At 54.7% G+C, this 26,336-nt stretch overlaps 6 protein-coding genes across 6 annotated transcripts; 3 read left to right on the forward strand and 3 right to left on the reverse strand.

Annotated features, from left to right (window-relative positions):
• Positions 1–5,895: 5,895 nt before the first annotated feature.
• MRS44_007571 (uncharacterized protein) lies at positions 5,896–8,915 on the forward strand (the record flags this gene model as incomplete). Its single annotated transcript, XM_065620580.1, has 6 exons — positions 5,896–6,078; positions 6,124–6,184; positions 6,284–6,554; positions 6,608–6,775; positions 6,829–7,007; positions 7,060–8,915. The coding sequence occupies 6 exons, from the start codon at positions 5,896–5,898 to the stop codon at positions 8,913–8,915; spliced, it is 2,718 nt and encodes a 905-aa protein (XP_065476652.1).
• Positions 8,916–9,731: 816 nt separating this feature from the next.
• Positions 9,732–12,425, reverse strand: MRS44_007572 (uncharacterized protein; the record flags this gene model as incomplete). The annotated part of the gene is made up of 5 exons (XM_065620581.1): positions 9,732–10,026; positions 10,426–11,363; positions 11,423–11,575; positions 11,635–12,023; positions 12,134–12,425. The coding sequence occupies 5 exons, from the start codon at positions 12,423–12,425 to the stop codon at positions 9,732–9,734; spliced, it is 2,067 nt and encodes a 688-aa protein (XP_065476653.1).
• A 2,606-nt stretch (positions 12,426–15,031) lies between these two features.
• MRS44_007573 (uncharacterized protein) lies at positions 15,032–17,914 on the forward strand (the record flags this gene model as incomplete). The annotated part of the gene is made up of 1 exon (XM_046269331.2): positions 15,032–17,914. The coding sequence occupies one exon, from the start codon at positions 15,032–15,034 to the stop codon at positions 17,912–17,914; it is 2,883 nt and encodes a 960-aa protein (XP_046134421.1).
• A 465-nt stretch (positions 17,915–18,379) lies between these two features.
• MRS44_007574 (uncharacterized protein) lies at positions 18,380–20,258 on the reverse strand (the record flags this gene model as incomplete). The annotated part of the gene is made up of 4 exons (XM_046283548.2): positions 18,380–18,870; positions 18,925–19,799; positions 19,848–20,009; positions 20,062–20,258. 4 exons carry the CDS (start codon positions 20,256–20,258, stop codon positions 18,380–18,382), a joined length of 1,725 nt encoding a protein of 574 aa, XP_046134420.2.
• Positions 20,259–22,838: 2,580 nt separating this feature from the next.
• MRS44_007575 (uncharacterized protein) lies at positions 22,839–23,844 on the reverse strand (the record flags this gene model as incomplete). The annotated part of the gene is made up of 2 exons (XM_046269330.2): positions 22,839–23,692; positions 23,754–23,844. The coding sequence occupies 2 exons, from the start codon at positions 23,842–23,844 to the stop codon at positions 22,839–22,841; spliced, it is 945 nt and encodes a 314-aa protein (XP_046134419.2).
• Positions 23,845–25,168: 1,324 nt separating this feature from the next.
• MRS44_007576 (uncharacterized protein) lies at positions 25,169–26,174 on the forward strand (the record flags this gene model as incomplete). The annotated part of the gene is made up of 3 exons (XM_046269329.2): positions 25,169–25,421; positions 25,493–26,009; positions 26,060–26,174. The coding sequence occupies 3 exons, from the start codon at positions 25,169–25,171 to the stop codon at positions 26,172–26,174; spliced, it is 885 nt and encodes a 294-aa protein (XP_046134418.2).
• Positions 26,175–26,336: the final 162 nt, after the last annotated feature.

The raw sequence follows: 26,336 nt of genomic DNA on the forward strand, positions 1-26,336 counted from the left end.
TGCTTGATTGCGTGTTCAGCTGCACAAGAAACGACCAGTGGTGATCATGTTTGACGAGTTGATACTCACGGTGTATCAGGTCGAGGCTATCCAGACCCGTTTTTCCAAGGAAACTTTGAGTAGTCAGTATCTGCGACCTCACCAAGGACCGACTGCAAAATGAAGGAGATCCAAGGGGCTGCCGAGTGGGTATGTGATAGCAAGGAGATCGTACATACCGAGTAGAAGGCACAGAGTCAACGCAAGCGCCCGAGCAATGAGCAACCCGAGGCACGCAACCGCAATCGATCTTCTAGCGGGTATCAAGTCGGAGCGGTAAGCAAGGGACTCGGAGAGGTCGATGTGAGTGAACCACTGTTAGGTTATGGGTAAGTCAGGGGCTTCTCCGCTGGCTGACCATCCATCCTTTGCACTTGAGCCAGTTGGCCCCGAGGGCCATGGATGAACCCACAGCTCCATGCCCTCACGGGAGCCACCACCTCAGGTCTTGCTTGAGCTGCCGGGGCACAGGGATGCCTAAGCCCTACAGGCCATGCAAGTCCATGATCGGCCTGAAACCCTTCGATCGCGGTTGGCGAGCGTACCTGGACGATCAGTTGGATCTTCGGCTCGAGGGCCTGGAATTAGACAGGGACAAACCATGTGGCCAAAGGAGAGAAGAGCCGCCGGTTCGTTACTTGTTCTGTCGGAGCCTGTAGCTACCGGAGGAAGCTAGAAGTAAAAAGAGGCAAAGGCCCGACCAAGAAACCGATCGACTGGGTTTGAATATATTTTGGCACGACTCATTTCTATGCTTTCGAACGCTGGAAAGCTATACCTTGCGAGCTAGGAATCGTTCACTTGTAGCGAGAGGAATACCGGAGATAGTAATCCTACCTCAAGTGCCGCTTTGGATGCATGATCCTGACAGCGGCACCTGGGTCTTGAACTGAGGAAGGTTCGGAGAACCTCCACCTCGTGGTGGAGCATGAGGCCACTGTGTACGAGCCGAGACAGCTTTGGAGTGCCAGTTGCCAAGTGACATACTGACGAGGAAGTTGATAGAGCCCTAGAAGGCAGTTTGCCTGGGACCCATGGTAGGAACCCATGTCGGCAAGACCGATCATATTTGTTAATATCATGGCCGTGATAAATAGTAGACCTCCCAAGCTACCCGTGATCCATGAATTTGGCTCTCAACTCTAAACTGAAGAAAGCCTGGATCCGAGCACGGTATCCGAGTCCGAACCGGCAACCTTGTCGGAGGATGAGCCCCAGGCGATCGCCGAGTGAGCCGCAGAGTGCGAGATGAAGGCTTTAGGCGTCGTCGATCAGCGGCGCCTATCGTGTCGTATTGGCGCTTCGTGGTGACGAGAGTTGCATTGCACAGAGAGAGACGAGAGACCAAGTGGGTGCTTCTGGCAGGCACTTAGGCGCTTGTCCGGACTCGCTTCTCAACACGTCCTTCAAAACACCAAAGAAAGCGCAGAGTTGAGGGCGCAGACATCTCGGCCGCCATCGGAGCTGGTTCCCCTAGTTGAGACTTCAGCCTGCTCAAACACTACGACCCATAACCTAGTGTGAACAGGTCAAATCCACGTAGAGTAAGCTTTTCGTCATAACCAAGTGATGGCGGGCGTTGTGTGAATGATCTTAGATCTTGAGCCATATTCGACGACGCGGCTGGTTTCAGCTTTAGGTGAGCCAGTCATGGTGCTTGCGAGCATCGGCTCGCTCACAGTGAGAGAAAAAAAGGACAGGTTCTGGAGGCTTCAGGCTGACCAGGTCACAGCGTGAGAATGGTTCGACGGCCAAGCCCATCCAAGCCGGGTACGGATTGGGCACCTGGGGTAAAGTGGAGGAAGGCACCCGGACAGGGAGTCGAAAAGGGCAGGGTGCCCGGCATTCCAAGGCTCGCACATAGCAACTGATCCGCTTCTAGAAACCATGACGCCAAGCAAGGGCTTCATTGGGCTGATAGCCGTCTGTCTCTGTTTGTGTTGGGTCGGTCAACCAAGGGAACTCGTGCGGGCCTCGTCGATTTTGTAACGCATTAAACTGCAGCCTTTGTCCATCTGAATCCAATGCGAAATGCCTCGCCTCGGCATTGATGGAACTGCACACATGATGCGCTGGCTCGTCCCCATAGTGTATAAGATTGATTAGTCTACCTCATACGGCACCTCGATCGGACGCCGAGGCGAGTCTTAGTGCCGTGGGTAGCAGAGCAACTTGGACCTAGGCGGCATGGCATACAGGGGGGCATTCGGAAAGGCGTGGATGTCCGGCCGGACTCAAGATCCAAATCGGGGGAGCAAGCCGTCCACGGCGTGCAGATGAGCACACACCACCTGGCGACACGAGCCATGCTGTTAGCCTCATCAAGAATCCAAGGACCGCCTGCTGCAAGAGAGCGCCAACACAGCGGAGAACTGGTCTGGCTGTCAAGAAGGATGCGAGTTTCTCCAGGGGTTGCTGCTGATTAACAGGAAATCCAGCACGGCGACTCGCCACTGGTTCGCCCCAATGCAAGCCTTATGACTGCAAGAGATGCTGGATACCTCCCCACATATGCAGGTACAACGTCCGTTTGTCTCACCTCTTGAGCATGGCATGGCATGGCATGGCATGGCTGTTGCGCGAGTACGCGGACCCCGAACCACGGCGCTGACCGCATGGCAAGCGGTGATGATATCTCCCGAGGTCGGTAGAGCTCAAGATTGGGAGCCCGCCATCTCCAGCACCCCGGGAATTAGACGAGTCTGCCACGTTCTGATATCTCTGAAAAGGGGTCGCTCCTATCAAAAGTGGCTGTCTTGTTGAAGGGTCGTCGTCGACGGCCCCTCTCTCTGAACTCCGCCGAACCTCACCTGAGGATATCTGGGCCAGGGTGGGACACTGGCGGAGTTGTCACGTCATTCCTCATCTATTTCCCCTGTCAGCAACACCCGGGAGCCTCTCTCTTGGTAATGTGAATGACGGCTGGGCGCCAGGGGAGTGACAACTTTGATATGAGACGGCTGCAGCCGCTTGGCCCCATGTGGTTTTGACAAGACGTGCCAGTGGCGCTTAGCTGTGTCAATTGAGATTATGACCCTGCTGGCCACACATAGACTGACTCTTACGCAGAGGCAAGGATCTCGACAGAGCCGCCTGCAGACGCTGCCTTTGCGAGATGTCGGGCCCCTGTCTCTGCTCGACGCGAGGGCGAGTACCGCTTTGTAATCATAGGCTCAATGTCGAGTTCAAGGGGGAGAAAAGAGGCATTTCAGTGACAGGTCTGGGTCCTGGCTTGGGTGATAGATTACCCACGACCAGGGAGTCAGGGAGATCTCGTCCCCATCGACGGGAGCTGGGAGGGGCCAAAGACCACGAGATTGACATGAACCCTGTGTACGCAATCGATCAGTTAGTGGTATGCCGGTGGAAGGAGTCTAGAATGCGGCAGGCTAGGCAAGGGCCCAGAGCGCCGAGGTAGTAGCCCGTACGGGAGCGAAAGCACTGTCTACCTGTACCTTATGAGCGCGTGGTATCGGTAGGGGAGACCAGGATGGCCCATGGGACTGATGGACCCAAGCGTCAGGCTGCAAAAGTTCAGATGGAAGCCGGCCAGGATCTCGGGGGGCCGTTGGCAGACCAAAAATGGCGTCGAGTGCTAATCTTAGTTCACGGTTGACGTTGCCAAACTCGGTCTGGCATCGATCGTGTTGTAGAATTAAGCGCAAATCGCTTGCGGTGACATTTGGTTCGTCCTCGTGGCTCTTGAGTGCGGAATTCCAATAGTGTGATGCACGAGTGCTCCTCAGACATGGCAGATGAAGTGGTGATGAAATGGATGGATCGTGAGTTTCGTGACAAGAGTCTTTAGATCCTGCCTCTAGAGTTTCAGGCTGGCCAAAAAAGCAGCCACCACCCTATCGCGACTGCCCGGCGTGTCGTCCGTTTCGCCCACGATGCCCCAGCCATAGACGGCCCCTAGTCACGCCCCAAACAACGCTGTTCCCGCTATGCTTAAGCGAAGTGCCCGCTAAGGTACAGTAGGTTCCGGCCCCCACCTCACATTTTGGCTGCTGGGTACCTGCCTGCGGTACCTTCCTAGGAGTCTAGGACCTTGGACCTAGGGTGCGAGGAAGGTAAGCCGGAAGGATGGAAGTGGAAGGGAAGGTGCGAATCTGACGGGAGAGCTTTGACGTCGGTGCCACTTTTCCAGGTTCTCACCTCCAGACCTAGCTCACTATGGAACACTCCCGAAGCCTTCTTCTGAGCCACATCCTAGCTACCTATCCATCCTATCCTGTCCTATCCCATCCTGTCCCGTTCGTTCGTGCCTCGTGCACTCGTGGCTCCCGGGCGCGGCATTGACCTTGACCTTGACCTTGGCCTTGCCCCTGTCTGGCCTCAACTTGTCGTCCAAGCCAACAGCAGCGAATATGCTCGACTCAATGCCCCTGTCCCGCCCTACCGTTTGCCTCGTTCGCTGAACTACGGGGCACGAGCTAGCAACGGGGACGGACGTAAGGTAAGGTAAGGACTGTCAACCTCATCCTTCCATCCATTTCGAGCGGTACCTTACCGCTCCGGCGGTTACGGCACTAGACAAGCCAACGTCCATCATGGCCGTCGTCAGACCCGTCGCTCTACAGTACCAGATGCTGCCAACCTTGCCCCTGCCACTTTCGCTAAGAGCCCGACTTTCTGGTCTTGGAACTTGGGACCCGCGTGGTGGCCCAGTGTCCCTTGCACAATGCGTTGCGTATATTCCTTGTCAACCTGGGGCGATGTGTGGCCTAATCTGGCACAGGGAGTCGGCTGCTCAGGGCGAATTACGGAGAGCACGAAAGTGTAAACAGAAGCTGGCTGGGAGGGTTAGCTTGGGGCCGAGTCCGAGTGTGCCTCCTAGCTCGCTCGATGCTCGACCGAACAAAGGGTCCATGCCAAACATCGAATCGGCAGAGGTGCACCAGGAAAGCAGACAGGATCGACAGATGTGTCGGGAAATGCTACGCTTAATAGAAGACAAGGACGGACGGCTTCAGGCCTTGCGCTTCCCCGGTTTGGTGCTTTGGGGGCCTGGCATGTTCACCTTGTTGGGGGTACCGCCGGTTTGGGGGCGACCATCCCCTCCTCACATAGTTCGTCCTCTTTGCGCGCTCCAATGACATGGCTGGTCCAGACGCCAGCGAGATGCAATCACCACGCCCAAAAGAGATTGTGCTAGTGGCCCTGGTGCATCTTCGCAAGAGCCAGCCTGCCATGGGAGCCAGCATTAGAGGGACAGCGTTGGAGCGGACCATCAAGGGATGGACTTGCATCTTGAGCTCCGTTTCCCCACCATGATCCATCCCAACATCGACACCACCATCATCATTCATGCTCGCCCCCCGGTCCTGTCACTAGCCACCTCCACATTGGCAACGACCAAAATGAGACCGCCGACTGGGGTCCGGGTCAGTCGTACAATTCTGGGCCTCCGAGGCTAGTCAACCGGTCGACCTTCTTTTGCCATCCCGTCCCATCTTTTACGAAGCCTCACCCTACTTTTGGAGCTTCAACTCCTTCTCCATTTCCATTCCCTATTCAAACTTGAGTCGCCGAGCGTTTTGGCAGTACCTCGTCTCTGCCCCCAAAAGACGGCCTCGCCCAGCCAGTCTCCATCGCCGTCGACAACACGCCAATACTACGAACATCCATCCTACATCGACTGCGCTTCTGAGGGATCTCGGTATTGATACCGCCAGGACCGCTGCATACTATCCAGCATCGCCATCTTGATCTCTACTCAGCCCTTGGTGTCGCTACTTCGCCTTGTCCACCAACGATTCGGCTTCTGGATAACCACCTCCACCTGATTCTAGGGAGAGTCAGCCGTGCCGTCGTGTATACCGACGGCCCTCAATTGTTCCCACGATTCTAGACATGACCGCATCCGTATACGATCCAATGAACGTTCCTCATATACCCGGAGTCCACCCTGTGGCTATTCCACGGCCGCAGGTCGGCATTGAACGCCTTCCCACCCGTCGCATGAGCAATGAGCCTCGAGAGTCCATGAACTGCAAGTCGTGCCGGAAGAGAAAGGTGAGTATCTTTCCCGCGCTTGTAAGTCATCTGGACGGAGCCTAATCGGGACTGCTATAGATCAAGTGCAACCGCCTTCGACCATCATGCGAAGCTTGCCAGGTCTTCCAGTGCCCCTGTATTTATGGTGAGTCTCGACTTGTTTCTCAGCCATGGTGCGCTTGGTGGGCGCTCTGATAGCTGTGAATCTAATGGTGATGCTGACTCGTGCTAACCCGACCAACAGATGCTGTACCAAAGAAGCGTGGCCCAAAGACAGACGTTCTGGAAGCACTTTTGAAAAGAGTGGATGGACTTGAGGCCAAACTGAGGGAAAAGGGAGAAGATGATTCTTCGCCAACGAGCTCAAATATGCCCGGCGCTGGAAAAGGAGAGGCGTCTGGTTCCGTCTCACTGGGCGCTGAAGCAGGCGAGCCGGCAGCCAAGCGCGTCGCTATTGAAGCCCGCGCCTCTCCCGGTGACACAGCATCCCTTTCTCCTCATACGCCTTTGCCGAGGTTCGTCATTTGTCTGCTTCACACCTGAGAGCTGTCAACTGACACTTCTACAGAGATCTGTCGCCTCCCCCAGCGCAGGCCGAGGCCCTCCTCGACACCTATTTCGCCCGGTTCCACGGCAAGCCTTATTATATCGTTGATGAGTCCTCCATTCGGCAACGACTTCAGTTGAACCAGCTCCCCAAGTTCCTCTCGTATGCAATTTCAGCAGTCGCAGCCCGGTATGTCCCCCCGCCCCCAAGGCCATCTTGGTGATAGGCTAATCGGCTTGTAGACACACAACGGATCCGAGTGGGTATCAAGCAGCTGCTAACCTCAGTGAGGATTTTGCGGCTCGTGCGAGACGGGAAATCAACACTGATGAACCATCGATCGATGCTCTCCAGGCACTACTGCTACTGGTGAGCGCATTTACTGCAACTGGGAAGGGAAAAAGGGCATACATGCTCATGAGTAAGATCTATCCCATGCCGGAGTCTGATGATTGTTGACTAACATGACCCAGCAAGCGCTACTGGCATGGCTGTGGCTCTTGAGATCCACAGAGAGACAGACGCCCAGGCCAGAATGACTCCAGTTGAGCGTGAGATGCGACGACGACTCTTCTGGACTTGCTACCTGCTGGATCGGTTCCAGACTACCGGATCGAAGCGGCCGAGTCTCATTAGCGACAGCACTATTCTCCTACGCCTTCCTTCTTGGTCACCTAACTCTTCTTCACTTCCAGTGGAAGGGGAGTTCTTCCAAACAGGGTCGAACCTTCAATATTTCCAAGGTAGCGATAAGAAACCACAGGGAAGCATGGGCATGCTCATCGACATTACTCGAGTCCTTGGAAAGACAAACCGATATCTGGCTGCAGGTGGTGTCAAGGGTGACTCCCATTTCCCCTGGCACACCCTTTCAACATTGTCCAAGATCCGGCAAGACCTTGACGTCTGGTCTTCTGGAACTGAGGATGTCTTCTCCAACCTCAACGCCCTATTTGGACAGGCCGACTCGACTGTTCTCGTGCTCAGCAAGGTCATCTACCATCTCATCCACTGCTTGATCTATCGCCCATTCCTCCCCATCGACCTAGCGGAACTTGCAGAGACAGGACAGCATCAGTCGTGGCAGATCGAGGCAACCAACATGTGTTTTCTCCATGCCAATGCCATAATGGAGTTGGTTCAGCTTGGCAAGCAGGCTGGCATCGTTGACTGGCCTGCATTTGTGGGATTCTGCATCTGCACGGCGGGTACGGTCCACGTCCACGGAGCCCACTACAGCAAGCAAAGCAGCCAGGGCGAGGTCAACGTTTTTGGTTCATCCTCAGACTTTCTCTCTCGTGAGATGCAGTTTTTGGGCGAGCTTCGGTATGCTTGGGCAAGTGTGCAGCATCAACGGGAAACACTACAAGACATCATTCATGCTCATGGGGAGCTAGTGAAGGCACTGGCACGCAACTCGATGCGGTACACACCAGGCTTCCACAGCGAGGACTTTTTTGACCGCTATTCCAACATTGGAGGACCAGGGGGTCAATCTTTTAGCTTTGACGCAGCTAACCTTCGCCTTTCGGACGTTGCTATCGACTTTGGTTCTGGATCCCTCCCGGCCCAGGAAACTCCTCGAAGCACCGATGGGCCTCAGCGTCCAAGCCTGAAGCGCAAGAACACGGCACCAAGCGCACCGACAAACCGAAGGCGACCAGATGTCAAGGTCATCTCCAGCCTCCAGCCTCCGGCTACTGGGCTACCCACCCCGGGAAGCGCACGCCGGTCGTTCTCATACACGGCAGGCATGATGCCCCATTCATCGCCTAGCCTCCTCACGACACCGACTTCTCTGCCGCCCCACCATGGGAGCCAAGAAATGTACGCTCTGCATGAGCAGATGGACGAAACATCGGCAAACAATGCGGCGGTCGCAGCTGCAGCTGCAGCGGGATTCACTCTTTCGCCAGGAACACACCCAGTCCCAGCTCATGGGATGCACCCCATGGCTGGCGCACCCTTCAGTCCCCCATACAGCTATGGGTCGGGGTCGAGTGTCACGAATGCCGGACCTGGAATGATTAACGAGGCAAACGGAGGGTACGACGCTATGTTTGGAACGGTCCCCACGAACGCGTTTGGCAGCCCTGCTGCATGGCAGGGCGAGGATAACCATAACAAGCTCAACCTTCATCAGGCCACGGCGGCGGCGCCGAGTCCCGGAGCCCGAAGCAACAACGGCAGCATCGGAACTGGACAGGGAGAGGAAAAGGACCCATTTCTTGCTCTTCTAGAGCAACTGGCCGAAAATGAGCACCGATCCCAGAACGGCCACGGAGGAGAACTTGACTTTTTCCTCGGCGGCCCCGTGGCTAGCTCTTGAAGAGGGTTGCGTTTCGAATCGATCTATTACTATATCTGTTGATTATGGCTATTGTTTCATGGCACTTGGGCTCATGCCGTTTTGAAACAAGGGGATCTTCAGGAACGAAAGAAGATCAGGCAGGACAAGTTTTGAAATTTATGACGTGTTTGCTGTATAGAGGGGTTTCAAGGGACGCACGGCTTTCTTGGAATGGGGGAGGTATTGTCTGTGCTTGGATGATTTTGGGCGCATTTGGACTTTGCAGCATTTACACGGAGTCAAAAGGCATGATGGGGCAACATCGGGAATTCATGAGGGCGGGATACCCTCTGAAGAAACAATGAAGGATCGATCAATGGCATGGCCGAAATTCTATTTAGGCGAGTGGAGCGGAGAAGTACATAATGTGGCGAACAAGCATGCGCAGCGCAATGCGCACCTGTACAATAGGCAAGCAACTTGGTAGATTCAAGATGCGGAATACGAAGATATGGTTCAGCAATGCAGGGTCAGCTCGATTTAGTGCGACGTCCATCTTCTCACAAGACCCTGGCATATGTCTATGCTTGTAAACTCTAAATGGAGGCTTGTGAAGATTGGAGCGCTTCTTGGCTGGCGATCACCGAGAGGAAGCAATTGTTAGGCGAGAGATGATCGACCAGCTAATTGCCTTGTGTGCAACCTCGTCCGGAGAAGGGCCTACTCAAAAAGCTCCGTAGGAGGTGTGCTACGACGGTGCAGTCGGCAGGCAGCGAGGCCCCGGCCGAGAGGACAGAGACCCCGAGCGTCCAGGCCGACGACAGGGACCCTGCTAGCGTAAGGAAGGACAAAGATCTAACGGCGTCCAGGATGCAGGGCTGAGAGGTATTCCCCGGCGACGTGAGTGACGTGGGACAAGGGGTGCTGATGGCAAGTCATGTCAGGACAAGGGGTGTGCGGATTCTGACATGCGGCGGGTGCCAAAACGCCAAGGATAGTCGGAGCTGCGGCCCGCAGAACCACAAGCGAGGGCGTCTCCAAAGCGAGAATGCCGTTGGCGAGATTGGCAGGGGAGCCCTTGGGGCGGTCGAGCTTGGGAGAATCGGGCAAGCATTTCGTTGGAGCGAAGCACGGAGCAGCGTCAGAGTTACTGTGATTGGCCGCTATGCGCTTTATGCAAAACACCACACGCACCGCAATGAAGGATTGTACGGCAAGTGCCGTTGTTGACTCGCATGGGTTCCTACATACAGCACGGGTTCCATTCGAAAGGGGAACGCGCGCGGGTGGGTTGGGATACCCTGGTTGACTGTCGGGGCGACAGCCAGACACAGTTCGTCAGTGTCATATCGGCCTGTATTATTGAAAAGTCTATGCCAAAAGGTCCTTCCTAGCCGTCAACTCAATTCTTCAGCTTCATGCACGTTAATTGTAAGCAACACGCCATATAGGATAGTTTCGAGACCAGACCATATCTAAAAGTATAAATCGACAGACGGATAGTTTCGAGCTTTGAGAGTTGAGTTGATACACTCGTATTCAAACCTACGCTTCACCGACATGCTCGTTTTCGGAATCCATGCCCCTTGCTGACGTCTCCTCCTCCTCGCTCGGTGATGTCCATCCCGTGGCCGCTTGAATCGCAACCACCACGACACCCAGCACGGCCGCAGCTTGCCAGACTCCCCGTGAAGCACCGGCATAGCCTTGTATCGCGATTTCCCGTTCTGCGATGCTCAGGTCACCTCCATGGACCAGCCCGGGGGAGCTTAAAAGGTTGGAAACTAGCCTCTGCCGGTCATGGCTCAGCTCATCTCCACCGTCGAGCTGCAGGAACCCGGAGACCAGGTCACTCCGTAAAAGGCGGTAGAAGATGCCCCCGCCTATCGCCGTGCCAAAGCTACCCCCGAACCCTCTAAATGTGGCTATGAGGCTCGTGGCGATGTACTGAGTGTCGTCGTGGCTTAGATGCAACGTATGCGCCAGAGTGTAGTTCAACACGCCCCCCGTCGCCATGCCGTTGACAAAGACGACCAGGATGAAGACGACAACCGGCAGCTCGGGAGTGCCCGCAAGCGAGAGGGCACACAGGCTGAGGCTGAACAGGGCCAGGGACGCCATCGACGGGAGCCAGAATGCACCGCTGCGGCGTACGTGAAGCCAGCCAACGAGGACGCCGCCAAGGCCGAACCCTATGTTGGTCGGGATCAGGATCGACCCTGCAGCTGCGGGAGCGGCGCCGCGGACGGCGAGCATGAAGATTGGCGCGTAGAAGAGCACGCTCCAGCGGGCCGACATGAAGCCCGTCTGCGCGAGGCACGAGAGGAGGATGCCCCGGGAGGAGAGCACCTTGATAGGTATCACCGGGTCTGCTGCGAGATAGTACTCCACTATCAGGAAGAAGGTGAGAGTGATGAGAGAGAGAATGAGAGGGAGGATTTGAATCTTGTCTGCGAGACCGTAGAGGAAGAGGACAATGGTTGTGGTCTTGAGTTGACATGTGTTAGTCCGAGAGCGACTCGTGATAGCTTCAATGAGGAACTCACCAGTAGTATCGCCCCAAGGTAGTCAATTCGCGCAAGCTTTTCTCTAATAGAACCCTTGGGAGTTTCCCTCGAGTCTAAAGAGTGAGGAAGACTGTTGTAGACTCCTAGGCCCGCAACAAAGGCGAAAGGGACTTGAGCCCAGAACAAGGGTCGCTGTGGTGTATCAGCAACTGGTCAAGTATCTTGTCTCTCGGATTCGCGTCTTCACTTACCCATCCCACAAGAGGCATTAATCCACCATAGACTACAGCGCCAAAGGAGACACCTAGAGTGAAGCCGGCATTGATCAAGCCCATGACTATCCCCCTAGTCTTGTCGCTCGGCAGCTCCAGCGTCAGAACCACAGCCAAGGTCATGACCCCAGCGGCGCCCACGCCCGCGACTATCCTTCCCGCGACAAACTCGGCAAAGGAATTTGCAGAGGCGCATAGTAGACTACCGGCTGCCATGAGCGTCGCCACGGGCAGGACGAGTGTCCTGGTGGGGAAGATGGTGGCCAGGCGGCCGCCGATAGGGTGAGTGAAGACATGGGGATCATGTAGGCGCTGCTGAACCACATGGCCGACGCCTCGTAGGCGCCTAGCTCGGCGGCAACGGTGCCCTGGATGAGGGTCATGCCGGACATGTTGGAGGCTGGGGAGTGTTAGCGAGACCTGTCATGGGCACATGGAGGGGGGTGAGCTAGCGCCATGGCGGTGAGACTTTTCGTACCTTGCAGGAAGATGAGAAGCCCAAGACTACAAGTGATGGCGAGGGCCCTTGCCAGCCGAATCGGCGGTCTGGGTTGTGTCGGGTCTGCATCTTCGACATGGCCGGCTGTGGTGGTAGTCTTGGGCGAGTACAATGAGTATGTCCGGGAGCTGATGCTGGAGGCGGAGCTCATGAGGAGCGGTGTCTCTTCGGAGGCTGCGGCATCATGATCACGGAGGTCGTGAGCGCCGTACGCCGCCGAGGACGGACCCGGCGCGGCGCCGGGGGACGGAGGTTGCGGAACGGAAGTCATGATGCGGGAGTGAAGAGGCGCGGTTGCCGAAGTTGCCAGCAACGTGACTAAGGTAGGGTCAAAACAGTGCGGCCTTGACCGCTGCACTTAGATGACCTAATCATTCATGCCGGAGTATAGGCGGTCAAGATGAGAAAATTCGACCAGACTGAAGCCGGTCCTCATGATCATGGGGAGATGTCGCCATGAGCGGGTCGGAATGTGATTGGTAATTACCCGCTCATGAGCCGGAGTCCGGAGGTCAGAGGCCGGAGCTCCGAAATTCCGGAACTAGCCGCTTCCAGCTCCGTCCGAAGTTGGGAGTTCGGGGCCGGGGAGCCTCGGTATTCACAATGGAATATCACAATTGAAATTCGACAAATTCAAATATCGGTTGGGAAAGGGCCATTGTTGGGGCAGGGCTCATTTTTTTTTTTTGCCACCTCGTGCCTTTTTCTACTTTGTTGTCAATGGATAGCTTAATGCAAGCCTACGTGGTTGCAGCATCACCACCAAGACAACTCTTCACACCTGCATGGTTGGCACTGCGTTTGTCTCGGCTACGGGGATGATCTGGACAATCGGAGACAAAACTAGCGTGACAGGTGTCTTGAGGGGACGCCCGATGACAGAGAGGCGCAACATGACTTGAAGAAGTGTGTGTGAGGTGATTTGCTCGCCGTCAGAACAGAACAGGCAGCGGGATAAAAGACAGCGAAGGGGAGGAGGGGTTCAAGACTCGTGACCTAGTTGCAGATTGGGGGGCGGCGGCCGCTGGCGTTGGGCGGCTGCAGGCGGGGACGTTTGTTTTATTTGCTAGGTAAGTTTTCCTTTTGTAGTTGCGGTGAGAGACAGACGGGATGGGGAGGCGAAAAATGGCGGAAAAAGAGGGACGGATATCTCAGCTGGCTGAAGGAGTAAATTCCGCTCCCGCGTGGCAGTGCGCGGAGTTGAGTTTTGGCAAGCCGTTTGAACGTTCACTGATGGAGGGCGATGATCAGGGTTTGGCAAAAGCTTGGTGCATCCCGTTCGAGATAGCCGAAGACAAAATGACGTATGGTTGATACAACTCTCTGAGGTGCAAGTGAAGGATAAGACAATCCGGAGGAAGAAGACGGGAGCGGGGGGCACACAAGTGAGCGGCAACGGCAGCAGTAGCGGGAAATGAATGGGAAAGGCGCGTGGCTTGCCATGTCAGTCAGCCACTGTCAGATAGAGCCCTCCATCATGAATCAACCGCGCGGAGCCGCAGGTCAATTGTAGGGACCGAGACTCTGGGGAGACAAATAAAGGCTGTGTGATGATGTGTGAGCGTGTGTCTCGATCGGCAGATGTTGGCTGCAACAAAGGACCGAAAGCGAAAGCGACCCATCACCAGTTTGCTGACGGGCGGCGGCTTTAAAGGCTGAAGACAGCGGAAAAAAGAGGGTGGCAGTGATGATGATGGCGACCAACAAGACGACGAGGACGAGATCTGCCCCCCGAAAAGCCACCATCAGCCAAAAGCCAAGAGCCACCAACTCCCAAGCTATCGGAGCCACCATCCGTCGTCACCGGCACCCTCTTTTTTGGAGAGTTCTGTTTTGGTGCGAGGCATTTTTAGGGACCTTGGAGATGGGATGTTTATCGTTTCCCCCTCTTTACAGTAAGCGAACGATGGCATCAGAATTGTACGTAAGTGAGAGCCGATGCCCTTGCTGAAGAAAAGAGTACAGTACTGTACTGTAGAGTAGAAACAAGGTTGCATGTAACGACAGCATCACCCGCATTTTCGTATCCGTTTCTTGTCCCGTCTTGGGGGGCTAGCATCTGTCACTAGCATGTCCCTAGTGACCTCTCTGCATACAACTCGACTCTCCAAGAGGTTGTCATTGTGGCCTTGGCAGGACTCGGGTACCTGGAGCGTTCGAGTCAATTCATCAAAGGAGATGTGGATTGTCCCTGTCCCTGTCCCTATTACAAAATCAAAAAGCAAGATCTTCATTCTCTCACCGTTTGATTTACCGTTCAAATTGAATCGCCCCCACCGTTAGCTGGCGAGCTGGGCCCTTTTTAGCCTCATTGCTTGACTGTCGGTGGCTGAACTCCCCGGTTTTTTACACTCAAAGATCCACACTCCCGCGCTGTTACGTTGCTGCTGCTGCCGCCGCCATTCAAACGTCGACCCCCCAGACGCTCGATTCTTTTTCTCGCTCTGCCCAACCTGACAAACCTTTTTTTCGCTCCCCTTCGCGATCCAGAACTTCGGAGAGGGTCGGCCTTGCTTTTTGCTTGGCTCATATTAACAAAACTTGAGCAATTGCTACTTCCTTCTTCTCCTTTGCTCATCCTTCCGCTGTCATCCGATATATCCATCCCACGATTCTCCGACCCACGCGACTCAAGCTTAAACCCAACATTAACCGATCTTGATATACTCGAACCTCAACCCGACCATCTTGACCGGTTCTTCGATTCAAAGCCCTCGCATATACTCAAATCCCTGTCCTCGAGCTACACACTCTTCCCGAAGAAATGGCACGCCCGTCTGTTTGCGACTCGAGCTTCTCAAGCTAACCTCCTCCTTCAACCCTCTCCGGATCCCGACGACTCTCAAAGAGTCCCATGTCGCCTAACCCGACCTCGACATGTCCGACTCGGCCTCCTCCGCCGACAATGGAGGCTTCCCCGATCGCGGGCCGGCCGTCTTCGCCGTCACCACCGCGACCCTCGTCCTCGCCACCGTCTTTGTCGCTGCCCGCATGGTCTCGCGCACCTTTATCGTCCGCAACATTACCTGGGATGACCGCGTCATGATGCTCGCATGGCTCTTTGCCTTTTTCCTGTCATTCACCATCTGCTTTGGAGTTCACAATGGCCTCGGAAGGCACGACGTCAACATCGATGAGAGCCGGAGGCCCGCTCTCCGCCGCTGCGAATACGTCTTTTCCATCCTGTACAATCCCGCCTTGATGGCCACCAAGACGTCCATCCTGATATTCTACCTGCGGCTGGCCAAGCACACCCAGAGGGTCCTGCGCTTCGCATCCTGGCTTACCCTCGCCATTGTTAACATTGCCGGCATAATCCTCACCTTGATGAACGTCTTCCAATGCCGTCCAACTGCCGCCGCTTGGGATCCCGCCTTTGACGACCGCTCCAAGTGCATACCGCTGCTCACCGAATTCATCTGCTCCTCCCCGGTTAATATCGTAACCGATCTGGCCATCCTCGCCCTGCCTATACCTGTTCTCACCGGCATGCGCTTGCCCTCGCGCCAGAAGACGATTCTCGTTCTCACTTTCACCGTTGGTATCTTTGTCACGGTTGTCGATGTGATACGAATCTACTACCTCCAGCAAGCCATCACCAAGGTCCCCACTGGCGCCAGCGGTGACCCTCAGTCGAGATTCGGCGGTCAGACCGACTTTGCTTGGAACGCCTCACTATCACTCATGTGGAGTGCTGTCGAGGTCAATGTTGGAATGACTTGCGCCTGTGTCCCGACATTGAAGCCTCTTGTTCTCAAGCTGCTCCCCTCCATGCTGTACGATCCCAATGGAAGCAGGAGCAGTCTATCCAAGGGCCCCAATGATTCGGACACGCCTTCAACGGGCCATCGCGCCAGCGTGCAGCCTCCGCCGCCAGTGGCGCGTCCCGGCGTCCAATCCCCTCTGCCGGCAGACGCCCCCATGAGCGCCATGGAGTTCTTGACGACGCCATTCGATGAACCAACGGTGACTGCTCCTCCACTAGCCAATTCTCCTCAGCAAGGGACGACTACATTTCAGACTTCGACCACCTTGACTTCTTCGACTGGAACTGGAGAAGGTGTCTACTTTGGCTTTGTCAACATGGCTAGACCCAAGAGTATGCTCAAGTGCAACAAGAAGGAGTCTTTCAAGTACTGCACCATTGTTTCCATCCTCTTTTTACTCTGGGGCATATCATATGGCCTCTTAAACACGCTCAACAATGTCATTGCGTCCGTCAACAATATGACCACCGCTGAAACGCTGGGTATGACCTCGGTGTACTTTGGAGGTGGTTACTTCTTTGGCCCTCTGCTCGTGGGCGAATGGATCCTTCGGAGAGACGAGCATAACCGATCGAGGCGTCACAAGCGCAACGGCCATGACAGCGTCGGCGGGTTCAAGGTGACTTTCATCGTTGGCCTCTGCTTCTATGGTATTGGAACCATCATCTTCTGGCCCTCTGCTGTCACTCAATCTTACCCAGGCTTCATGCTTAGCAACTTTGTTGTTGGCTTTGGGCTTTCCATCTTGGAGGTTGGAGCAAACGCCTTCTTGATACTATGTGGTCCCCCTGAATATGGCGAGACGCGTGTGCTTCTTGCTCAAGGAATTCAGGGCATTGGCAGCGTTCTTAGCGGCCTACTTGCCCAGAAAGTCTTTTTCAAGGGAATTGCCGAGCAGGACAACACGACCAGCATGTCTCTCATCAATGTCCAGTGGACTTATCTTGGCATCACATTGCTCTGCGTTGCCCTGGGGCTGTTCTTCTACTACATGCCTCTTCCAGAAGTTAGCGACCGCGAACTAGAAGAGTCGGCCAAGCACCTCCCCACGGATCCTCAAAGGAAGACGTGCGGCTTTCAGCTGCGCACATGGAGCGTCATTTTGGCCTTCATCGCTCAGTACACGTATGTCGCTGCTCAAGAGTGCAACAGCATCTACTTCAAGAGCCTCATGATATCCATCCTCCCCGACCACGCCGACACGGGTGAGGCAGCGACCAACGGCGCCAGCGAGACAGCCAACCCCGATAAGCCTCACGGCATCGCTCTCTCTATACCCGACTACCTCCTCATTGCTCATACTGCCTTTGCCGTCTCGAGATTCATGGCGGCCGGCTTTACCTACCTCTCCGTCTTCCACGCCCGACTCCCTCAACCTCGCACAGTCCTCACCACATGCATCGCCATGTGCTTCCTCTTCGCTCTACTCCCTGTGGTTGTCCGTCCTCCCAACCCGAACCTCCTCGTCATCCCCATCGTCCTCTTCTTCTTCTTCGAGGGCCCCATCTATCCCCTCATCTTTGCCGTTGGCCTTCGTGGCCAAGGTAGACGCACAAAGCGCGCTGCTGCCTTCATCACCATGGGTGGCTCTGGTCCTGCCTTCTTCCCCTTTGTCATGTACGGCATCATCAAGCACGGCGGCACTGTCAAGATTGCCTTTTCCGTCGTCATCGCTTTGCAAGCTGTCATGATGGCCTACCCGATCTTTCTCGAGTTCGCCCCTGATGCCAAGAAGCTGGTCGACCCTTGTCCAGCTGTACGCGATGCCCTCAGCCGGCCAGACGAAGAGGCACCGTCTCCTTGGGACACGATCATTGTCGAGCGGATGCGCCGGCAGACCTCGATGAAGGAGAAGTCACAGGGCTTTCTCGACATGGTGTCCAAGAGCACTAGGGGTATCGGCGCCAAGTTCCTTGGATCACGGCGTCGCTCATCACAACCCTCTGTGCAGCATAATGAGGACAATAATGGTGTTATATCACGACCAAACTAATGTTCATGACCTTTTCCCTTTTTCTTCTATACCTCATGTTTCTCATTCTTATCTCTTGGATAAATAAACAGCGAAAAAAGGGGGGTAGGGGGCGTCGTTTGGATCAATGACGGATGAATTTTTTCTATATACCCAGGATATCTCTTATTGGAGGGATATCGGTACATATACCTCGCTTTACACGAACATATATATGGATGACGATATGAATCGGTCTATATGGTACAGAATGCCCTACGTGGCAGAATCAGAATATTTCAAGAATTCGCGGCAAAAACGTCGCCATCATGGGAACCACGTTTCATTGTTCAATCATCATCAGTCGTGTTGTTTCATTTACTTCATGTGTAATCGAATAATGAAGGCCCTATCAGGCACCAACAGATCATTCCGTCATGAGCTTGCATCGACATCATCCTCTACTTGATCAACCACCAATGACATTCTGATTTGATCAAGGAGCCTTTACCAGCCAAACTGCTCACAATGCAGTTCCACGCCTGGTCCATCAGACGTGATACACTCAGCCGTCACGTTGCGGACCGTAGAAATGAGTGACCGAGGCCCACAGCCCATGACCAACACACGCTTGTCCGAGGACACACCGTCAACCGCGCCGTGGATGAGAGAGGCGACATCAGGCCGACCATACATGACAGGAATTTCGCTAGGAAATTCGATGGTGGAGTCGTCACTAAGCGAGGCAGGGGACTCGGTAGGCGACGAGAAGCCATCCTTCTCAATGTCTGCCGACAGCCTTGGGATCGTGAGCCGTGGAAGCGCCTCCTTCTCAGGGTCCGAGTCTACAAAGGTGCAGTTAGATGACGAGTTTGCCGTCGAGGGCGGCTTCTCGGTGTCAATCTCGGTTGCCGAGACGCGTGTCACGTAGACCTTGACAGAGATTCTGCGGTCGCTTCGAAGAGTCTCGAGGTGATCGGAGAACCAAGTGAGATATGCTATTTCCCTCAGTCAGATGTGGTGATTCTTCAGACTTCAAGAATACGACTTACTCTGATTCTTAATCATCCAAATAAACTCAACCTCCTTCTCGTCTTCCTCGCGGAGTTTCTCGAGCATGTTGAGCGCTGCGCCGACAGTAAAGCTCGCTCCGCTGCCCCCTGCCATGAGGACAACCTTGTCATACTCGCTCGCGTCGGGAAAGGCGCCGTAAGGACCCTCGACCGACGCTTTGAGCTTGATCCCCGGGCTCTGGAGAGCGTACTTGTGCAGCGTCTGGGTAAACCCATCGTGCGCGGCGACGATGAACTCGAGGGGGTTTGTGGCCACAATGGTGAAGGGGTGAGTCTCGGCGGCACGGACGGCGGGGATCCAAAGGAAGCCGTGCTTGCCTGGGGCAGATCTAAGGGGTGCCTTTGCAAGAGTCACTCGAGTGCCGCCATTCGGCAGAGGCATAAGAGTGACAGTGTTGTTGGTGCTGTTGATAACGATACGAATGAAACGAACAATACGTTCCAAGAACCAGATCCCACCAGCGACGGCCGCAGCGTAGAGAACCTTCTTGCTCGGCTCCGGCTGATGAAGGCCAGTCGTGATGATGGCGACAATCCAGAAGGTCACATGGATGTAGTAGAAAAGTTCGTACCACCAAGAGCGAAGAACTGCGCCGGCGATGGAGAGAACTAGGAGTGAGCCCGTAGCAACCATTCCAAAGATCTCGTTCCGCTCAGTGAGGCGCTTGATAAGGCCCTGCTGGCCGAACATGGCAGCATAGGCGCATGAGTGAACAATAACAAAGATGAGGGTTGTGTAGCCAGCTACACGGTGGAGAATGTTGAGACGCTCATAGGATGAGGCTGTCAAGATGGCCAAGGGAGTGTTTTTGAGAGACAAGAAGATGGCAATGAGGAGGTTGGCGATACCCATCCTAAGTCTATTAGTAAGTAACCTCAGAGAAATGGCCAAAGACACTCACCATCCAGTTCGAGATGCCACGTTAGAGAGGAGCGACATGTTTTGGTTGTCAAGGTTGGTGAAAGTGACAATGACGTTGATAGCCAGGTAAGCAGTGATGAGGATCAGATGTGCCCCTGAAGGTACCCAAGGCAACTCCTGGAGACAGGCACTTCTAACTTTTCTATCACATCGTTAGCTACATCACCTCACACCAAGAGAAGACAGTCTCATACCTAAAGAACCGAGTAACGACATTCGGCTTTCGTGAAGCACCGAGCCCAGCTCCGATACGTCTTAGAAGATGAGGGAATGCAAAGAGGCAGAAGAGTCCAGCCATGGCCCCTGCAAAGATGGCCATAGACTCAAAGTTCATCTGCTTGCGCCGGGCGAGCTTGGCGATGAACGCCGGATCAGCCTGTCCGCCTGCCATGGTAGCTATGTAGGAAGCAAAAGATTTCAACGAGAGGGCGAGTAAAAAGGCCTTCCAGAGGCTGTAGGGAGAGAAGTGGGTTTAAAAGAAGGCAAAGAGGTGGGAGTCTCAGTCAAGCTTTCTAACGAGTGAGACTGTGACCTGTGTGCGCAGTATGACAGGACACAACGAACGTGAAGAGAGTGATCAAGGAGTGTATCAGAGACTCAATCTCCGAAGTGGCACGGTGGTGGACAGCGAGAGTAAGTGAAAGTGATGCACCGAAAACTTCGAAACTGAGGGCTGCTTGCTCGTCCTTATCTACTGAATCCCTCACCTCTTGACTCGTCGGTCATGCCGTGTCCCACATGGCCAACAACCAGACTGAATAGGTGCTATACAGCCAAGAGTGTATGTGTGGAGAGGCATCGGGAAAACTTGAAACAAGAGAGTCTCCACGGAGTGTCGAGGGTGGTGATATCGGGCGTAGGGCTCATGGCTGCAGACAAAGCCGTGAAGGATCTGCCGGGTCGATGCACTACCTGTGATTCGGGAAGCCGACACGTAGAAATTCAGTCAAACTGATGACAGCTAACTGACAGCTGTGTGGTCAGTTATCTTGAACGCTCGGCAACTGGCATGAATCATGGTGGCTCGGGGCGAGTCAGTCTTGACGGTTAACAACCTGTGGATCTAGACAAACCACATGGCCAGATGGATAGTCTCCATCAAGGCAAACTAGACAAATAACCTCTCAGGTACCCGAAGAAATCACGCACCCGTGTCTCGTTGTCATCGGACCAGTTGCTCAACCTTGGTGCTGCCCTAGGGCGCTCAAGGTTGAGACAGTCTGTCACCTTCAACCAAACGGCTCGACCTACAAAATTGTTCCCGCGACAAACGACTCAAGATATATGATGAGACATACGAGCTCGGAACAAATTACGGAGTCGGGGAGCCCAATGTGCTGGTGTCTAAGCCGGTGTTGATCATCGGGGCGGTTCCTCGGTGGAAAGATCTCGACTCGCAACATCTGTTAAGCCAAGAGGCTAGAAGAGATTGACAGACAGCCGTCTCTCGGGATGTGGGTCGCCTTCAAACTCTGTTCCTGGTCCCTGGTTCCTGTCAAGGAGAGTTTGAACCATCAAGAGGACGAGGGTTACATTTGATCGTGAGAACTAACCAAGCTGAGGAGATCGATACTCTCCTAACTATCAGCATGGGTACGGTGAGCTCAAAGCAGCCATAAAACACATCCCCAGCCCTCTTGCTGTCGAATTTTGCTCTTTAACAATATCCCTCCTGTCCTGTGGGAACTAGGGATGGCGAAACATCCGCCCTCCCCATAGTGTCCACGCGGTGACATTTCGCCACACAGCCAATGACTTGAGCGCAAAATGTTTGCGCAAGCTTGGTTGGAAGAGAAATCCAAGGCACTCAGATGGTGTCTGCTGTGCCACCAATTTTGTGCGCCAACCAGCCACTGAGCCTGATCCTCCAGGCCAACGAGTGTGCTGGCCTGAAGAGTTGCCATGGAAGGGAATAGTTCAAGATATCGCAGTCTCCGGCTCCGAGTTCGTATCAAATCCAATATTCGCCCCAGACAATCTCGGTCAAGTTCGAGAAAAGACACGGAATGTCTCACTCCTGAGTCGATATTGGCACCTCTTGCATCTCACATTGTCTTGTCGCTATGCCAGCGAATCAGAACAACATGAAGGCCTGGGGCTCGATCTTGTAGGACCGCCTCGTGTATCTTCGGTTTCTTCCCCAGATGTGACGGATGACAGAGAATCCAGGCCTGCTTTGTCAAGCTGACAGAGTTGTCGAGTCTGCTAACCGTGTTTCGTAGCATCGCACATAGGGTCCAGATCCCTGAAATCATGGCTACACTCATCATATTTCGGAGAATGCTTCGTTTCAACATCTTCAGCATGATACATGTTCCGTTTAATATCATCGTCAGCCACTGAAGGAACCTTCAGCCAACGCCACCGTGTCAATGATGCCGCAACCCGTCCAAGGCATGAATCTGAGAATAGAACACAGAAGGGCTGGAGAACTGAAACCCCATTGCATCCTGCTTTGCTATGTTTGTGTTGGCTGTTTCACCGCATTGAGAGGCACAACGGTCCTGCCCCGTCCTCTGGGCACACGGCAGAATGACGGGAGGGGCCTCCATTTCAGCAACTACCCGACGGGCCAGGCTGAGTTGGGTTTCAAGAGTGACAGTTCCTCCGTGGACCTCCTCGTGTGTGATTGCCTGCGCGGATAGTGAATTCGACAGGCAAAAGAGCACTCGCGTATCACACATACCGACTTGCTCGATCAACGACAATGGCAACCCTCCTGCACGAAAGTCGAGCCGAAATGGTCTCACGTGGGGTTTCACTGGGAGAAGCTCGAGTCCTTTTGTACTGGGCAAAATCATATTTCGCCTTGGGCGAGACTCCAATGTTTGTTTTCCGCCTGTTAAAGCAGGAAGCCGTCTCGGATGTTGCCATTGTAACGGGAATCTTGGGCCTATCGACCCGTCGATATCGTCCCTTCACACATGGCGACAGGATCGGAAGACTCTTGCCAAACAACGTGGGCAACATGCTAAGCGATAGACATCTTCATGCCGCCGTTGGCACAGATAACGCTGCCCGTCGTCCACCCACTCTCTGCTGAGCACAGCATATCGATGGTGCCTGCGATCTCACTCGTGAATCCTGGCCGTCGGCCACCCATCGATTCGCGTACGATATGGTCGAAGCGCTCGGCGTCCGGCCCTGCCATGGCCAGGACATCAGCCTCACCGTCATATTGCGCCAGAGGCGCTGCGTCGACATAGGGCTGGTTGATGTCCCAAAACGTCTTTCCGGCGGCCGCATACATGTCTCCCCATGCAGGCCCAGGGTTGACAGCATTGACTGTGGCACGAGAGGCCAGCTCACGGCTCCAGGTCCGTGTCATGGCTTCGAGGGCCGATTTGCTCCCCGCGTAGACGGACTGTCCCTGATAGCCGATGGATGACGATACGCTCGAAACATTCACGATGCGACCAGCTCGGTTTGCGGGGAGATGCGGGGCGACAGCTTGTGTGAGGAGAAGCGGAGCCAGGACATTGACGGAGTATACACGTTGAAACTCGGTTTCTTGAATAGGACCCTGCTTAGGGTCATTCATGTGCTGGTTCGAAGCAACGCCGGCATTGTTGATGAGTATATCAATTTGGAACGGCTTGTTCGGACTGTATGAGCCAAAGAAAGATCGTGCTGCCTCAACAATCTTTGCTGCAGCCTCAGCCGGGCTGCTCAAGTCGGCCTGCACAGCAGAGCATTGAACCTTGTGGGAAGACGACAATTCACTACAGAACTGCTTGGTAGGTTCGGTCGATGAATCGGATGTGTATACGAGGAGTAGATTGCATCCTTTGGCGGCCAATCTGGCAGCAACAGCAGCACCAATTCCTTTGTGACGAGTCAACACAAAAGGGCACGAGACGGTGACAAGATGGGATGCTTGACAGACCTCGTGAGCCTCCAGTCACGATCCCCAGCTTCGAGTCGTATGGTCGAGCAGTCCCTGGAGAGGACGCAATCTCTGTCTTTGCCTCTGACATGTTGGATGGTGATGGACTGCTTCGCGGGCGGCTGTGACGACCCCTGCTCGCGTGGTCTGTCTCTTAGCCTGGTAAGAAACCTTGACCGTGATTAAAAACGGTGATTGACGAGCGTAAGACTATCAACGGCGTCACAAATTATGGCATGATTCATGCAAGAGACTTTGCACGTGGGGAGTTAGCCGCCGGATCCCGTGGCAAGAAAATATCTGCGTCCCGCGTCTGCTCCTTGCGTCTGGGAACGGGAAGGAGTGTCGGTGTCCAATATCCGGGACCTCGATGGTTCCTACCCTAGCATTAGCATTTACAGAAGGTGAGGACGGCACGGGAGGAAGGAGGAACCCCCACTATCTACAAGTACCATGTACTTCCCAAGGTCCCAAGGTGCCTCGAGCTATGGTGGGGTAACCCCACCAGTGACGTCGGGTTCTTTTTGGTCTTGGATCCATGAGATGATGGAACTGATTGTTTGCCTCTTCCTTGTCGATATCCTCACTTCTCACTCGCGCGGGGCAAGGCTCAAAAGCCCAGCTGAGGAAAGGGAAGGCGTTTCCAGGCGCCATTGCATTGCAGAGCGTCGCAGTGGCCCTTACAGCCAGCGGCGGTCAGGGATCCAGGTCCCCTATGAACCCAACACAGCAAGCAAGGGACGCCTCTCTCGACGCACCATTACACCTCCAAGGTGAGGCCCTCAAGGTCCAGGGGGGCAGTTCCGGAAGCAGGGGTGTCAGCCAATCGGCGTCCCTCAGATCAGGGCTCCAAACGTCGGTCTCCAGCCGACCGGCGTTGTACATGCTCTAGCAGATGTTCACCTCTGTCGACCGCTCATCCGCCGCGGTTCCCCGGTGCTTTCTGGCGCACCACTCGACGTCCGACACATGCCAGTTCGCGCCAGGTATCAGCCAAACCGCTGTACTCCGGAAGCCTAGAAGCGGGGCGACCCCTCGCCAAGGTGCGGTGATGTCTGGGGCCGTTGCGTCAGGCTCTGTTCCCGGGACTTCCTATCTGGGACGCCGCATCACCCATTGTTGGATCGTAGTGCCATGTGTGGACCGTTGCTTCAGGGATTTGTAAACGACTACTCCGATGCCATTGTCCGCAATACGGGGAGAAGTCGGGAGAATGGCAAGGAGATACGGGGGCGGATCCGATCCAACGAGTGTTGAATCAATGAGGGTCCGTTTCTCGGTGTAGGAGCTCATGATCTGAGCTAGGAGCACTCCGGTCTGCCGCTATTCATAACCTCCGCGTCCTCCTCCCCCTTCTCTCCTCTCTATCCATCCTTCTTCCACAACACCCTTGACAACTCCACACAACTATCACCATGTCTGATCTTCACCCACTCAATGGAGGCAACTTTGTCCACAACGACAAGCGTTGGATCGATGGCGGCTCCATCATGAAGCGCTTCTCCCTCGAGGGAAAGACTGCCATCATCACCGGTGCTGCCGCCGGTATCGGTTGGGCCGTTGCTCAGGCCTACGCCGAGATGGGTGCCAACATTGCTCTCTGGTACTTTAGCAACACCAAGGGACCTGAGCGTGCTGAGGTGCTCGCCAAGCAGTACAACATTCAGTGTAAGTCCACATTGGTTGACGGCCATGAGGTTATCCCCAAAGCTATGACCTTCCGCTGACCCGGTTGACAGGCAAGGCCTACCAGGTTGATGTTAGAGATGCCGAGGCAGTTGAGAAGGCTGTCGACCAGTCTGTCCAGGACCTCAATGGCCGCCTGGACATCTTTGTCGCCAACGCCGGTATCCCCTGGACCAAGGGCGCCATGGTTGACGGCCCTGTCGACCACTACCGTGATGTCGTCCAGACTGACCTTGACGGCACTTACTACTCGGCCAGGGCCGCTGCCAAGCACTGGCGTCGCCAGAAGAACGAGGGTACCACCCTTACTGGCGAGCCCTTGACCAACTACACCTCGGGCAGCTTCGTTGCCACTGCTTCCATGAGCGGTGGCATCGTCAACATTCCCCAGCTTCAGGCTGCCTACAACGCCGCCAAAGCCGGTGTTATTCACCTTGTCAAGAGTTTGGCTGTTGAGTGGGCTCAGTATGCTCGCGCCAACGCCATTTCTCCCGGCTACATCATGACCGAGATCTCCAACTTTGTGCCCCAGGAGACCAAGCAGATGTGGCACGACAAGATTCCCCAGGGGTAAGTTTATCTTGACGACATGGAGATACTCAGAGGCTAACTACAAACAGACGCGAGGGCGAGCCTCATGAGCTCCAGGGCGCGTATCTTTACCTTGCGTCTGACGCTTCCACCTACGCCACCGGTGCCAACTTTGTCATCGACGGCGGTTACAGCGCTCCTTAAAGAGAGTTATGAATCACGACATTAAAAGGACACGCTTCGTTATTACAAGCGGATTTGGAACGGTATGGAAAAGCAGCATTACGTGTTTCGGCTTATTAGAATACCGTAGACGATATGGGTTATGACATTGGAAAGGACTGAGATCCTATGAGACATGTTTGG

The sequence above is a fragment of the Fusarium solani genome (assembly GCF_023522795.1).
Source record: "Fusarium solani strain SB1 chromosome Unknown bctg00000004, whole genome shotgun sequence".
Taxonomy (NCBI): Eukaryota; Fungi; Ascomycota; class Sordariomycetes; order Hypocreales; family Nectriaceae; genus Fusarium; species Fusarium solani.